Consider the following 16,241-nt stretch of genomic DNA (forward strand, 5'->3'; position numbering starts at 1 on the left):
TTAGACTTTTCACGTGAGAAAAGACATACATGTAACCATTAACACCAGTGATGGTTCCTCTACATTTAATTGCTCCAGTAACACCAATATGCATGACACCATGGCCCTGGAACATCTAAGTGAAATGCAGCTATTATGAATGTTGTTCTTCATATACCTATGCTTTGTTATGACAGGTCAAAGTGTAAAATCCATCTCTGACCACAATGAATGTTTGAAATGCAATAAAATATGTGCTGCAAGATGTTTTTTACAGTTTTACCAACATTTCCGCAGTACTAACCGAACACCAACAAAGAATGGTCGAAAACATGAATAATGTGTTCAAATCATAACCAGGATACTTGTGCACCTGTAAACAGACACTTACTGGGACACAACCATTATTAATGTTATTAGTTTACTTTAAGTAAAAATGTCGCTTGTGGAAGATTTGACTACTGTTTTTATAAATATATTTATTCCATATCTTTGTATCAAGGGATCTGGGTTCAGCTGAATAACAACTAAATGGAGGTGTAATTAGTCACAAATCATGGTAGTCCAAAGAATAACTTCTGTCTGCCATCACTTTACAGGGAAAAAGTAGTTTTCATCTTTGATTAGTATGAATAGTGAGAAATGAGTTCAGATGGATACTACAAATGCATATGCAGACTCAAAGATAAAGTTCAAGAATCTAGACTGTCAGCCTGTGTTGTTCCCATGTTCCTAAGCTTCATCATTTGCTCACGGTATACATTTGAATACAATTCTGGAAATGTGCAGTCGTGTTCATTTCCGGCTTCAACACAATAATATAAATTTTGGGCAGGAAGTATCCTCCAAGAAAGGCCAGGACGCTAAAGAGTGTTGCAAACACATATGCAGCCATGGTGAAGGGGCCTCTGTTGATGAGGTAAAGAGTGAAGAAGGTCATCCAGGAGATCATGTACACCATGAGGCTGAAGGTGACACACTTTGCTTCATTGTAGTTGGCTGGCAGATCTTTGCCCATGTAGCTGAAAGAGAAGCAGAGGACACTGAGCAGTGCTACATAAGCAAGCTCGAGGCCTGCACCAGGTGAGAGGGTGTTACTGCACTCCAACACAATGCTGTCAAAGTAGAAGTCAAGATCCTGGGATGGCTTTGGAGGGTTGATGGCCACACGGATGACAGACATGAGCAAGACAGTGACAGACACAATGAAAATGGTCAACTCTGGCCCGTGGTTTTTAGTCCACTTGTCATAGGCTGGTGGCAGCTTGGATGCAAATTTAAAAATGCAGACGACCTGGAAGGAGTGCACAGTGATGCAGGCCAGGCACACAGTGAAGCTGAAGATGAATAGAGGCTGCTTGAGGATGCAGGCCAAAGGAGACGGCCGGCCAAAGTGGCACAAAGAGCTCATGGCAGCAGCAGTCAGTGCTGCCAGCATCAGGAGGCAGGTGCGGCCTCCGGCAGACTTGGCCACAGGCGTGCTCAGGTTGAGCAGGAGGATTATTGCAGAGCTGGAGGTCATGAGAACACAGCTGGCCAGAAAGAAGAGCAGGGCGATGGAAAGAGGGTTGTCCCAGTCGAGCAGCAGGATGGTCCTGCTTAGACACTGCTCACTCTCCTCTGGAGACCACTCCTCTGGCAGACACACCTGGCATACAGTGGGATCTGAGGAAGAGAAACAGCTTAGAAATGAAGAGAAAAAGGTGGATGTAAAAGCCAGAGTCTCTATCTAATTTGATGCTGTTCAAATTAAATATTGGCAAGTCATCATAATAAGATGTTTAATTGTTCTTATGATCTAGAAAAGAAAAAACACACAGACCCCTTTCAAAAAGGGGTTTTGCATCCCTTTGGTGTTTGCATCAGGACATAACATGAGTACTCAGCACCACCTACTGGTCAAAACCAGACACAACAAATACTGCTGTGATGGAGCGCAGATCCAACTTCACAGGGGAAAGACAGATAGAGTGGGTCATCGGCCTGTTGTTATCTTTGATGTTGTTCGATATCTTTCTATATTGTTTGTATGTGCTTTCATGACAGCCTCTTCACACATTCTGCACCATGCTCATTATGCCAACATCCACAACAATGAACATTACATTTTAAATGGCCCATTCAGTCTCCCATCTTTGTCATGAGCCGACAGATAAGGTTATGATATTCTCTGCATAAATGAATTTTCTATCTGTTTTTTATGAATATTTTTCTATTTGTTGTTTATTTAAGGATTTCTGTATTGTTTTTATTTGCTTTCATAATAACCTCCGTCATATGCTTTACAAATTCACCTGCACCACCAATAATGCCAACATCCACAATATTTAATAAAATTTTCAATGGCCTGTTCTAAATATTTTTCTGTTTTACCACTTATATTGAGGAATGTATCAGCAGGACAGGCCTGGCAGTGAAAGCAGCATGTGTGTTGCCCTGTCGGCAGCTTCTTGTGGCCTCTCGGACAAGGAGGAGAGCAGATGGACAGTGGTATCTAGAAACCAAGACACAGATAAAGATAATAAATGATATGTTTTGATTTAAACTTATAATTAATTTCATTTATGGGGTGTGAAGCACTGAAAGTTCATTGTTTACCAGCACAGTGCCAATAATTAGCTTTTACAAATTGACAATTTATGACAGCATAGAAATAAATAAACACCCAATCTGTTTTAGAATAGACATAGACACAATTATTTGCAATTCCTGATTATTATTTATTACTTTCAAAATACATTGACTAGGCAGCTGAACAAACAATTCATTGTGGTTGGGGGAAATTTGTTCAAAAAGTCTTACTTGTTTTGAATAGTCTGCGTTGTGCCATTCAATTTTATCAGCATCAATTGTGAGTGTAATGGGATCTGGGTTGAAGGTGCCTATGTCTCTGAGAGACCAGCTCTTCCCCCTCCAAGCCCAGCAAGTTAAGTCATATCCTGTAGGAGGATCACCATTCATATCAAAGTACACAGAGGTGTTGTCCAGAGTGAAATTCACCTGCTTCAGCCAGAAGAGAATCTGTAGCGTAGAGAAAAATAGAAACATCAGCGCTGTAACAAATGTAATACTTGCAAAAACACTACTTTACATCTGCTCACCTCCCACGGATGCACCTTCCTCCTTTGGCACTGTCCAGAATCACAGCCAAGTGCAAAATGCAGAGCATGAGCTACGGCATACACCGCCTGATACACGTTGTGGGAGGAGGTGATGTCATGTTTCTCCAAAGGAAAATTCATCCTGGCGAGGCTGTACAGATCTGTGCTTTGTAGACACTCATCATCCTTTCTCATACTAACATCAGAAAATGTATCTGTGTCATTGTGTTGGAGTGAAGCCTCAAATACCTTTCTCTCAAACTCCACAAAACCAGGTATGATTGCAAATTTGATGGAGACTCCAATCACAGTGCCAATGGCCTGGATCCCAGGTATCCCTGATATAAGAGAAGATGCTGCCCAGTCGTCCGACCCAATCCACACCTTATCTGTGACATTCTGTTCAAGCACATATGGCATGAATTTGCTAAGTGGTACCTTGTTGGAGAAGACGACAATGGTGTTTACTTTGGTCTTCAATATGTTTTGCACAATGTTCCTCATGGTCTGAACTGTGTCAGGTCCCAAATTAGGGATGACTCCTTGGTAGGCAACACAGATGCCATAGTCTGATGCTTGCTTGTACAGGCTCTGTATCCCATCCCGGCCATAGGCATTGTCGCTGGCTAAAAGAGCGATCCAGGTCCAATTGAAACGAACCAGAATCTGGATCATAGCTGCCACCTGGTTCTTGTCATTAGGAATTGTGCGGTGAAAGCTGGGATAGAGGAGCTTGTTGCTCAGCATTTCATTAGATGACTGATAAGAGATCTATAAATGTAGCAAGAACATGACTGAGTGTATTTTGTATGTCATGTCTGTGGGAAAAGTAATAATAATAATTCAAGAGCTATGATCAAAACCTTCAATGACTATAACTTACTTGTGGTATAAGATAGGACCCCAGTAAAAAAGCTGGCATGAAAGTCTTGCTGCTGCTGTCTGGCCCAATGACAGCCAATACCCCTTGACTGGTGTTGTAGTTTGGATCTTTGTCTCCCTCTCTTTTAGTGAGGCTGTTATACTCCAGCAGGTCCAGTGTGGCCAGCATAGTTGCGGATATAGAGCAGCTGTCGTACAACTGGTAGCCCAGCTTCACTCCTGGTAAAAGACGCTGTTGCCTGGTGCCATTGTTGATTTGTTCCACAGTAAATCTCATGGCTTGCAACATGTGAAATCCGTGTTGGTTGGCTGTTCCTCTAGAAAAGGTCACATGTAAAAGGGAAAATGAATTCACTTGATGATATAAACATAACAATGTTTGGGTTGTTTTTATAGCCTTACAGTAAGATTGTCTCAACTGTCAAGTAAAACTCACGTATTGCATGGAAACAAAGCGGGCAAATGATCACTTTCTTTAACATTGAAGTGGAGAGGAAAGAATCCAGCGAGCATGAAGTCACCCTGCATATGTAGCCCCTGTCCCTTGGAGATGTGATCCAGTTTCCCATCAGCTAACTGCAGCATCAGCCAGCCTGAGTACAGAAACATAACACCAAACATGTCCATACTTTACCTGCACCTCACACACGGCTGCAGTGGAAGCTCAGTGTGGTTTATAAAACAGAGCAGACCCTGTTTATGAAAGTGTGGATTGTGGTTGGAGGGCTTTAATCCACTTTTGTATCATGTTTCTGGGGAGTGTTGAGTGTTAAGTAAGAATATTTGCATGTCATATTTGTTTATGTGACTGTAGTTTCCCCCATTAAAATAAACTGCATTATGTAGGCCATTCATTCTGCTTTTAGTAACATACAACTGTAAAACAGAGCAAACAGACTGAGTGCAGAGATGTTAACACTGATTCGGTTTATTAAAGCTGAGCAGAATTGTGCTCCTGGTCAATATTTTGGTTATGTGGTCACTTGAAATATCATATATCTTTATGTGCACCTTAATTAATGACATGATGCTGCCTTGATGCTGTCTTTTATCGCCACAACGTCATTGCACTCTCGACACAATGTGCAGGTTCAAGAACACTAAAAACGTCACATCTTGACCTTTTTGCTACTTAGATAAAATGTCTGTCATTAAAAAGGTGTGTGTACAGGCGTGACTGAATTTGCATTTGGGTTGATATTTGAGGTTCATTTGACTAAAAACCCATCTGTTGTGTCAACATGCAATTTGCCCGATAGCTACTCACCTGTCTTCAGGACCCAAAGCCTTTGATGGGACAGGAATATTGTGCATTTAATCAAACACAGTGGATCATGGAGGCAAATGGACATGTAAATTTCTGTGTCAGTACAAACACAAGGATTTGAGTGAAAGTATTATAGATCATGCAACTTTCCCATTTTCAACAGACAAAGTATTTGGTAACAGATTTTATGATCATTTCTATGTAAAATACAAGTAACATAATGATGTGTCGGACTAACAACAACAAATTCAAAATAATTCACAGAAATTCTACAAATTACCTTATTTACAATTTAAATCTGGAGTTTTCATAACAGAAAAGACACAGCACCAGCAACCTCTCCTCTACATTTAATTGTTCCAGTAACACCCGCAGTGGAATGCAGCCATTATTAATGTTGTTATTTTTACTCTGTACTTCTCTAACCACACTGAATGTTTGAAATGAAATGAAATATGTGCCACAGAGATTATATTTCTAGAGTTTGACCAACATTTCTGCAGTTTCAGAAGTATCCTTTTAAAAATATGTACACAGTTTATTTGTTTTTTATTGATCCATTATAAACTACAACTCAAAAGGTGTTATCTTAAGATCGTTTATGGTTGAAATATGATGGGTTTATTGTGATATCATTCTTATTAATTTATTATTTACACTTTTTTTTAACAAACTCCAGTTTCAGGATAAATAACAAAAGATATATCTTTATGTAACAAAAAGTCCAACTATGTCTTAAATTAATAATTCATATTCAAATTAAAGTGCCTTTATAATTCACAATTGTGTATACTGAGTCACTTACCTACCTCATGCCTTGTATATATCGTATGAGTGTGTTGTGTTGTAACATTTGTAACTGCAACAGCTGCAACATGATAATTTCCCTTTGGGGATCAATAAAGTACTCTATGGATATATGTTCCTATGTATCTATCTAAACCACACACAAAAAGTAAATAAATCTGTGTTTGGTACATTATTTCTGTGTTGTGACAACGTTCCTCCACATGTTCAGGTGTTGTTTGGTTCTTCCAATTGATGCTGAGGCTCCTGTTTGTTTCCCACATTCTCATCTCTGCTGCCCATCCCACAAATGCACGTTTTTACAACTGCGGCACCATTTAAAAGGGAAATATTCAGGCTTTCCAATGGTATAAGATTTCTATGTATGTATGTATGTATGTATGTATGTATGTATGTATGTATGTATGTATGTATGTATCTATCTATCTATCTATCTATCTATCTGACTCTGGTTCATTGTAAATAATGTGCATGTCTTGTCACTGTGTATTTTATGTTTTTATGTTTTTATGTTTTTATGTTTTTGTTTCTGTCTCTGGATAAAGGGGATGAAGCCTGGATCTGCTTGCGTCACTCCCGTGCGACGCACATGTCGAGGTGAAAGTGCAAGCTGCCATTTTTTTTCCGCACAAATCTTCCTGACTAGTTTAGACAAGCAAAAGACAAACGGTGAGTTTCACCGTCAGCCTCCGGCGGGTTTATTCCATCTGTTGGAGCACTGAGTACACTTTCTGCACGGACATTACTGCGGCTTTGTTGATTTAAAACTCGGGTTTGAACTCGGGCTCAGCTCGGGGCTGCAGATGGCTGCTTAGCTCTGCTAGCTAGCGTTAGCCGCGTCTGTAAACAAACAGCACAGACAGTGAAGACACGCATGAGAGACGAGCTCACAGCCTGCAGGTTTGTTCAGCGGGTTTGATCAGTGGTTCACTTGACAAAGAGCTAACATAAGGTTGTAAACGGGGCGGAGGTGTGGCGGGCTGCAGGAGGCAGTCTGCTGCTGCTGCTGCTGCATGTCTCTTAAGTTAGCGACACAACTTCAGTTTTGATGACAGTGCGAGTTTCTCCAAACTAGGTCGGAGCTCAGTGGCTTTAGAGTCGGGTCGGGGTCAGTCGGGTTCACGGGGCACGAACACAGACTTGCACACCGGCATGTCGTCCTTCTCCGAGTCGGCCCTGGAGAAGAAGCTGACGGAGCTGAGCAGCTCGCAGCAGAGCGTCCAGACTCTGTCTCTGTGGATCATCCACCACCGCAAACACTCGGGCCTCATCGTCAAAGTGTGGCACAGAGAGCTGAAGAAAGGTGAGCAGAACATCCACAGCTTTTATTATTAATGCGTGTTGTTGATTTTGTGTGTGAGAGAGGCTGTTTGTCTTTCTTGTGTCTTTGGATGGCAAGCTTTGCAACGCTCAACTTGTCCAAGGCTGAGGAAACATCCAGATGTTACACATGATAAGTGGTTATCATGTCTTTAAAGTGTTACTTTAAATCAGTGGTTCTTAACCTTGTTGGAGGTACCGAACCCCACCAGTTTCATATGCTCATTCACCGAACCCTTCTTTAGTAAAAAATAAAATATGATTTTTTTTACAGGTGCACAAAATGAACCGTGCATTAACATCACCTTGTTCAAATAACAAAACCAACACAGTGCATGAACTCACAACAACTTACCTCAGTGTGACTTCTGCTGTTGCCTTTGAGAGACCAGTTCAGATATGCGTGGCTTCACCTTGGCAAGTGCCAGTCTCATGTCATTTTCACAGCAAAGTCTGTTCCTTTTCTTAGTTTTTATGTCCAGCATCCTCAAACGATTGCTCACAAAGATATGTTGTAACAAATGGTATAAAAAATTCCAGGGCGGAGGCTCCACCGAACCCCTGAGACCGACTCACCGAACCCCTAGGGTTCGATCGAACCCATGTTAAGAACCACTGATTTAAGCTCTAGTTTGGCTTCCCATTGGTGAAAATGAGATGAGCAATCAAGTCATATTTGAAAAGCTGTGGCCAGAAAATGTTCGTCACGGTGAGGTGATACTCATACCCACATGGCAGGGCTGCAGCTTACTCTTCTTTTCTTGATTGATTGATTCATTGTTTGGGCCATAAAGTGTCAGAAAATAGTGAAAAATGTTGATCACTGTCTCCCAAAGTGACGTTCTCAAATGTCTTGTTTTGTCCACTACCAAAAGAGATTCAGTTCACTGTCACAGAGGAAACCAGAAAACACTTAAAAAATGACTTAAAAATAGTAAAGGAAAACAATTTAATAGTTGGCGACTAATTGTTGAAACTCTGCTACATGATGATGGGTTGTTTTGATGATGCCAAAAACATGAATTATTACTGAAACTACAGAAAAAATGACCATAAAACAGGTGATGCTGATGAGCCTTGGTTTTATTGATGGTGTGTTTTGTTTGAATGGCTGAAGAAATCTGAGACAGACGGCAGCTCAGAGGTTTTGAACCGAGCTACATCAGGATGGAGTCACTCCACTCTGACTATGGCCTCTGGGAAATGTGTGAAATTAGTTACTACAGTAGAGTAGGCAGGTATGTTGAAGCAAAGTGTTGCATTGCAGTGACCGTCACAGATTGAAATATCATGTTTCATGTGTTGTGCAGCTAAAAGCACCAGGAAGCTGACGTTCCTGTATCTGGCCAACGATGTCATCCAGAACAGCAAGAAGAAAGGACCAGAGTTCACCAAAGACTTTGAGACTGTCCTCGTTGATGCCTGCTCACATGTTGCCAGGTAACTTGTGATGTGACTCACTGTATGCTAAAAATAATGATCTGTGTGTGTGTTTGTGATCGGGCCAGCGTACCACCAGAAGCCTTTTGAGAAATGGTGTCTAAATTTAGTCCTACATAGAAACACGCTTCTGCAAATTTGTTGTACTTTAGTTTCTTGTTCTCAACAGAGAAAACTACTAAAAGGAATAATATTTAAAGGTGAAATTCACCCCAAATCTAAAAATCTATCACAATCTTGTTATATCTGTCCAAGTCAGAACCCCACTGAAGTTTGTTGGGCCTCCAAATGAAAACCAGATTTCGGCTAATTTCTTGTACATTTGTCTCAGGTAGCTAGAAACTTATCACAGGAAAGGAAACAGGAAATATATTGGCAATAAATATTAAATATATGGAGCAATTGTCTGGGGACAAAACACTTTATGATGTACAAGTTTGGAGGAATTTCTTTACACAGCTCTTTGCTGTATATGTTTTGAGCTGTAAAAAAATAAACTTTTCACTGAATTCTTTCTTCTACTTTACTCTGCTGTTCGCCTGCCTCCCTGCAGAGAAGCAGACGAGAACTGTAAAAAGCACATGGAGAGACTGCTGAACATCTGGAAGGAGAGGAGCCTCTACAGAGGCGACTTCATTCAGCAGCTCAAACTGGCCATTGAAGATTCAAACAGCCCCAGGCCCTCAGGTCAGATGACTCTTCAATTTATGTTTGTTTGACTTATACATGGATATGTACAGTATCTCTTATGAGTAGGCAATAAGTAAAACCAGGACTGGGATGCTATTTTTATATCATTAAAAGCAGATAATCTAATAAGTAGGGAAGATAAGTATGACATGTTAAATGAGGTTAATGCATCAATAATAAGTTGTTTCTGAATACTTAATTACCGCTGTGAAATATCAGTAGTGCAGAAACTTTAAGTGTACACTCACCCATAGTATTAACTTCTTGAAACCTTTTCTACTGATCCATATCGCACATTATAGATCTGAATAATAATTTACTGATATTGATAATATGTGGGCGTTTTTCTGTTTTGTGGTCTCTGCAGAAGAGAAGAAGCCTGTGAAACGAAGCTATCAGAAGATCCAGGAAGACGAAGAAGATGAAGACGACGACTACAGAAGCCACAACTCTCCTCGCAACACAGACACCGCTGCAACTCAACTGGTAAGGAAGTTGTTGTTCACTTGAATAGAACAAAATGCCAAAAGTAATCCTCCCTTACGATTCATGTTTCTTCTCCCTGCTCTTTGTTCCTCACCTTTCTTCTCTCCTTTTATTCTCCCACTGTTTTTTCTGTCACATGGTCTCCTTCCTGATCATTTCCTCCCTTCTTGACTCCTGTTAACTTTTCTCTATTGCCTTCAATCATCCTTTGACGCACACTTTTAGACAGAAGAGCTGGTGAAGGCTCTGCAGGATTTGGAGAACGCTGCGTCAGGTGACGCAGCAGTTCGTCAGAAGATCGCCTCGCTGCCGCAAGAAGTCCAGGACGTTTCCCTGCTGGAGAAAATCACCGGTGAGACCTGAACCTGATCAGAAATGACTTTTCTTGGACGATTTATGTGTGTGGTCTTTTTTTCCTCATTATTGAAAAATGCTTCGGTATTATTTATTTGTATTGAAAATAAATGCCATATTCTTTGACCGCAACAACCTGTTTTGGTGCCAATATAGACAAGGATGCAGCAGATAAGCTGTCGAAGACGGTGGATGAAGCTTGTTTGCTGCTGGCAGAGTACAACGGCCGACTGGCTGCAGAGCTGGAGGACCGGAGGCAGCTGGCCCGCATGCTGACTGAATACATCAGCAGCCAGAGGGAGGCACTCATGGAGAGAGAGAAGAAACTCGAGGCAAGGCGCCGCATACACAAACACAAACACAAACACAACAGTGTGGCTCTGTTTCTCCTTTACTTGTTGATGAGTGTTAAGTCACTTTTTTTTTTAATGAATACAATACAACACTTCAGTTTTCCAGAAAGTTTTTAATTAACTGCACACAAAACCATGGTGTGTTTTTTTTTTTTTCTTTCTTTTTTTTCTCCAGTAAGCAAAGTGTTTATTTTTTATTTTTCTGTTTTTAAACTAGCATAAACATTCTCTAATATAGTTGATCAGGCATTCAGCCTTTAATAAAAACTGTAAAGGCCTGAATGTCACACTTTTTGGACATGTGACACAAAATGAATTGTTTAATCCAGTTAGCCTGTATTTTAACACACAACTCAGGACTTGCCATGAGAAACTGTAAACCCAACAGCCTTTACCTTTTGATGTGTCTGAACTGTGATTTTGACTTCAGTTTGACTGAGCCAGCATTAACATGGAGAACCAGAAAATAATAGTCAACCCAATTTGGCACACAGCTTTACTTTAAAATGAGGGATGATTTCTCATATATTAGTAGATTTCAGGTACACCAACTTTCATTTGAGTAAATCTAACTTGACAGAAACTCTGATTGCTCAAACATGTTTCCAGTAAATGGTCAAAATTAAAAAAATTACAGCCAAATTGTAATGCACTTTAATCATCTTTTTAAAGCCACACATTGTGACCGAAGTGTGTTTCAGACATGCAGAATTTCATGATACCTGTCTTTGTAAATAATAGTTCTTTTGCTGTGTCATCTTGTCCTCTGCAGGAGTATAAGCAGAAACTGGCCAGGGTGACGCAGGTTAGGAAAGAGCTAAAGTCCCACATCCAGAGTCTACCTGACCTCTCCCTCCTGCCCAATGTGACCGGGGGTCTGGCCCCGCTCCCCTCGGCCGGAGACCTCTTCTCCACCGACTGAGAGGTCTCTGCCCAGACGAACTGCTCCCCTGCCCCTCCCCACCTAAACCCAGATCCTTGGTTGATTCACAAAATACTTCTAGCTCTGTCTCCGGCCAGAGGACACGTGGTCAAACCTGCAGGACGAGAGGGAGGATGAGCCATCAGAAGGATGGTTTGGTGAGATCGAAACGCTCTGCAGAGAACAGAGACTCTGTCAGCCTGGATTTTTCCAGCACTCGCTCGATAGACAAGGATTCCACTCCACCAGCTTGGAAAGAGATTGTTTCCTGTTTGTTTTTATTTTTTATTTTTAACGCTGGAAATGTCAGTGATCTAGGAGGAGGGGCAGGGTAAAGAAGCAAAGCTTAGACAGACATAGTAAATGTTGTTTGTCAGAACATGTCATTTAAAGTGGTATATTTTGGATTCAGCAAGCAAAGGTGGGCTCTCACAATGCTCAGAGATTGTGACTACACTGTGAAGAGGATGTACCATTTGTTAGTTTTATTTTTTTGCTTTCAGTTTGGGGCTTTTTACCGACATATAGTCTGATAGGTGGTTTTGATGTGTGTGTTACAAACAGAGAAGATTGGGATTGGGATCAGTGCACGTTGCGTTTTGGTTGCCTCACAAACACTCATGGTTGTTACTCAGCACACTCAAATCAGTAACACTGATAGTTTTCATGTCCCTGTTCCTGAGCGTTTGTTTGCGATTCAGCATGCCCGTTTGTTTTCTTGCTTTAATTAGGAAAGATGCTTGAAATTTGGAAAAGATAATGTTTCTAAGTGTGTACTAGACAAGGTTTGAGTTTTACAAAACAAGTCCTGGAAGTCTGAAGAATCAATTAAAGTTTGTTTTTCAATAATAAAAAAAAAATCTGAAACCCTAAAACTATTTTTCTGAGAGCAAAAAAGGCAAGAGGCAAAAAAACTTGGAAAAAAGTGTTAAAATATTATTAATGTGAGTAGAGCTGGGCAATATGGAAATAAAGAAATACCAAGATGAGATGAGACATGAGATTTCTATGTCACAACATGTAAAACCAAAACAGGCTAATGTGAAGTGGACTGGTCATTATAAGCTACCATTTCAAGTGTTAAAGAAAATTGATTCACAACATTAAATTCACACAATGCTAATAAGCTGATAAATAATAATTTATACATATTGCTCAGTCCTACCTGTGTGTAGACACCCAGTGATTAAATATTTTACTAAAAAGTAGCAGCAACATACTCACCTCTGCAGTCCCTTTCTCAGGTTTCTTTTTTAAGATGAGGTGACAAATCCCATTGCAAATCCCTTCATTGAGATATTAACAGGAAGTCAGGAAGTGTGAGTTATTCCCCAAATCATTTTAGTACAACAGTTCTGTCAAGGCCACAACAGTATGTATTATTTGTTTAGCTCACATTTGGTTTTAAGTTGTCTGTATACAGAAAGGATTTGAGAAGTTTTATGATCAAAGGTCAGAGATTTGTACTTGGATCACGGCTCTTACTGCTGGAGTGTTTTCTAAAGTTAATGAAGATTACAGTTGCTATAACTTCTTGTTGATACAAGAAATGCTGCTGCAAATCCTTTTCAGTAAACTCTCAGATCGATTGGTCCGTTGTCTCCTGGCAACATTTTTTAAATGGCTATAAAAAAAAAACCCAGCAGCATCAACAGTGTTTGTTAAACCAAAGGTGTAAACGTAGTCATGACATTGGTGCAGTCACAATTTGGGCCTGTTGACACATTATTTGGTTCAGTCTTAATTAAAATTATATTTCAAAAGCAAATTAAAGACATGTTTAATACAATCACTGTATGCCAGGAAGGATGTCAGCAACATTTTGCCCCATGTGTGCTTCACTGTAGAAATTAGTTAGTTTTCTTACCTACTTGCTGTGTGGTATCTTTCTCTCTGCAGAATCATACTGTACTGCCAGGACTCTGCCAGTAGGGTGGAGTTTTTCTGTAATGAAAGTGATTCAGTGGATGCCAATAAACTGGAACCATTTGAACAAATGCTGTACGTGTATTGTGCATGAAGTCAATGTAACACATCTGACCCACACTATTAGATGTGTTGCTTGTTTTTGTATGTGAATATGAGTTTCTTTTGTTAAACACACATTGACCATAAAACACTAAGGGTGGGTTGGGTGGATTTCTCACCAAGAAAAATTATTAAAGCATAATGTATTTTCAAATAATCTACATCATCTAAAACATGAATTTAGATGTTCCAATATAAATAAATAAATCAAATTAATAATACTATATATACTATAATAATGATTTATTGCCAAAATTATTTTTTAACATTAACAAAAAGTTGTTAGTGCTCTTTAGTGGACAATATGTATCTGCAACACTTTTACCTAATTTGGCATTTCTGCCTTGTAATTTCAAGTTGCTTCTTAGTCTGATGTATATGATAATGCATATATCTGTGATAAGGTAAAACTGGTGATTTATCAGGCATACTGAAGTTGTTTGGGCTCTATTTTTGTCTAACTTCTGTGCTCACGTCTTGGTGTAGGTCAGGCTGGTTTGGATGAGTCCAGGCGACATCATAGAGAACGTAACTTACAATGAACTGGTGAGGTCAAGTAAAGAGTGTCGAGCCAATTTCACAGGGCCGGAAGGCCATTCTTGGCACCCAAACAAATATGTTCTCTCAGTATACTTTCTGTAACCCTTTGACCGTCCTCGACTGCCCACTGCCTTCCTATTGCTGTTGGAGGCTGGACTAATGGACGTACCACCAATGAAATCGAGGCTTACGATACCGTGCAGACTGCTGGTTCAGTGTAGCTGAAAATGACGAGTTCCCAGGCCTACCTTGGCACTGCTATCTTCAATGGATCACTGTACTGTATCGGTGGCTTGATGGTGCTGAATATTTCAACACAGTGGACAAGTTTGACCTGGGGACAAACACTTGGCAGGAGGTGGCACCAATGCATACAAGACGCTGCTATGTCAGCGTAACTGTGTTGGATGAGTTCATATACGCCCTGGAGGTTATGAATGGAGAAGATCGTCTCAAAACGCTGAGCGCCCCACCCAGTAACCAACCAGTGGACATTAATCGAGTCCATGAACGAGAAGAGAAGCGACGCCAGTAGCAAACCTTCCATGGCAGGGTGAGTGTGCTAAAGAGCAGCCTCAGAATAATACAGTTTTCTCTCATTGCTAAAACACAGTTTCTGAAACCTTGCTCCATTGTCTGAAAACATTAAGCAGAAAGCCTCAGCATCAAGCACTATTTACGAAACTGGTTACCTGTGCTCAAAACCAAACACTGAAATCAAAACAAAGCGATCAAATGATATTACTTAAGCAGTCAGTAAACAATACACCAAAAATAGAAGACACATGTAAAACATCTCTCAGGGGGAAGTACATTTTTAATCTCAAAACAAATTTCAGATTTTCCCATCACTGTCTTTTGATGAACGAAAACATGTTCTATGATAGTAGCTCAAAATTGATTAGAAATATAACTCTGCTCTTCTCTTGCAATTTTTTTGTTTTCCTCCTCTTGTACCCTATTTTTACAGTACAAATGTCTATTAAACCAGCTGCATGTCATGTAGTACAGTACATTGCAATTACAAAAATCCGTAGTATAACTGTACCTGTTCTTTCTCTAAATGTTCTTACTATGGTGGCTCAGAAAATCGTCTCAAATTTGAGTTGCACTCAATTGCTTCCCTCATTGTCAGTCCATGGACAGAACATGGTCTATGATGTTGCTTGAAATTCATCTGAATTTCCACTCTTTGTCTTCTTCCCTTCATCCTCCTCTCTTCTTTCTTGTCCTCCTCCTCTCCTCCTCCCCCACCTCGAATCACACTCGTCCTCTCACAGAGTTCTTCTATCAGACTCACAAGATAAATGGTTCAGGCAACTGAGAACTTTGTCAGCCAATGGGTTTAGGGTTTAGCAATTGAGAAAAACTGTAAGACAGCTCTGTGTTAGGGTAGCGAGTGCACAGAGGTTTCCAGTTGAACTAAATAAATCTAGAAACCACATATCAAACACGTTAATGTTTTTGAATACTTGAATGAACTTGGAAAATATTACTTTAAACTTTCCAGGTATACATTGTGGAGGCTTCAGTGGAGATGATGCTTGAGAACAGCCGAAATATACAAACCCACAGACAGACCAGTGGACAAGGATCGCATCCATGAGCAGCAGGCGCAGTGGGATTGGGGTCATCACTATGCAAACCATATCTTTGCAGTAGCACCTGAACACTGCTGACACTCACATAACACAGACACACTGTGAGTTGTTTAGATAGGTTTGAAATAGGGCTAAGATTATTCATTTGATAATATTCACCTTTCATTACAAGACAAATCAGCATCTGACAAGATGGAAATCCATCCTTAAAAACTTTTACATTGAAGCAGTAATGTACTCAGTAAAGTACAATGCAGGGCCGGTTTTAGCTTCCTGTAAGTTAGCAGGAGCAAATTTGATATCTAATAAAGTTGAAGTAATTTTCGAAGCAAATTCACTTGTTCTAGTTCCTCAAGTGTGAGGTTTGCTCTTTGTTTTTTTTTATGTTTGGATCGGATCAGACAAGGATTTTTAGTTTGTAATAAATTTTGCTTTAGGGACTTGTACTGGCCGTTATTCAATATTTTCTGA

The 16,241-nt window shown here is 40.2% G+C and overlaps 2 protein-coding genes across 4 annotated transcripts; one reads left to right on the forward strand and one right to left on the reverse strand.

Annotated features, from left to right (window-relative positions):
• Positions 1–721: 721 nt before the first annotated feature.
• Positions 722–4,583, reverse strand: LOC104926442 (taste receptor type 1 member 1). Its single transcript, XM_027288943.1, has 6 exons — positions 4,399–4,583; positions 3,964–4,279; positions 3,081–3,851; positions 2,782–3,000; positions 2,353–2,473; positions 722–1,644 (listed from the first exon to the last, which is right to left on the reverse strand). Exons 1-6 carry the CDS (start codon positions 4,581–4,583, stop codon positions 722–724), a joined length of 2,535 nt encoding a protein of 844 aa, XP_027144744.1.
• A 2,020-nt stretch (positions 4,584–6,603) lies between these two features.
• Positions 6,604–13,598, forward strand: rprd1b (regulation of nuclear pre-mRNA domain containing 1B). 3 transcript variants are annotated; one of them, XM_027288751.1, is made up of 8 exons: positions 6,604–6,705; positions 7,112–7,339; positions 8,667–8,796; positions 9,350–9,483; positions 9,854–9,972; positions 10,198–10,324; positions 10,483–10,658; positions 11,452–13,598. In XM_027288751.1, exons 2-8 carry the CDS (start codon positions 7,189–7,191, stop codon positions 11,599–11,601), a joined length of 987 nt encoding a protein of 328 aa, XP_027144552.1. In that variant the 5' UTR covers positions 6,604–6,705; positions 7,112–7,188; the 3' UTR covers positions 11,602–13,598. The 3 variants fall into 3 exon arrangements, with proteins under 3 accessions (XP_027144552.1, XP_027144551.1, XP_027144550.1); XM_027288750.1 differs by having other exon boundaries at positions 6,605–6,936; XM_027288749.1 differs by having other exon boundaries at positions 6,605–7,339.
• The last annotated feature ends 2,643 nt before the right edge of the window (positions 13,599–16,241 follow it).

The sequence above is a fragment of the Larimichthys crocea genome, chromosome XV (assembly GCF_000972845.2).
Source record: "Larimichthys crocea isolate SSNF chromosome XV, L_crocea_2.0, whole genome shotgun sequence".
Lineage (NCBI taxonomy): Eukaryota > Metazoa > Chordata > Actinopteri > Sciaenidae > Larimichthys > Larimichthys crocea.

Coding starts and splice junctions, on each gene's coding strand:
- rprd1b (XM_027288751.1), top strand. CDS start 7,189: ATGTCGTCCTTCTCCGAGTCGGCCCTGGAGAAGAAGCTGACGGAGCTG. Junction 7,340..8,666: donor GCACAGAGAGCTGAAGAAAG/GTGAGCAGAACA, acceptor TGTGTTGTGCAG/CTAAAAGCACCAGGAAGCTG. Junction 10,325..10,482: donor CCTGCTGGAGAAAATCACCG/GTGAGACCTGAA, acceptor GTGCCAATATAG/ACAAGGATGCAGCAGATAAG.
- LOC104926442 (XM_027288943.1), bottom strand. CDS start 4,583: ATGTTTGGTGTTATGTTTCTGTACTCAGGCTGGCTGATGCTGCAGTTA. Junction 2,474..2,781: donor ACGCAGACTATTCAAAACAA/GTAAGACTTTTT, acceptor CTTGGTTTCTAG/ATACCACTGTCCATCTGCTC. Junction 1,645..2,352: donor TACATTCCTCAATATAAGTG/GTAAAACAGAAA, acceptor TCTCTTCCTCAG/ATCCCACTGTATGCCAGGTG.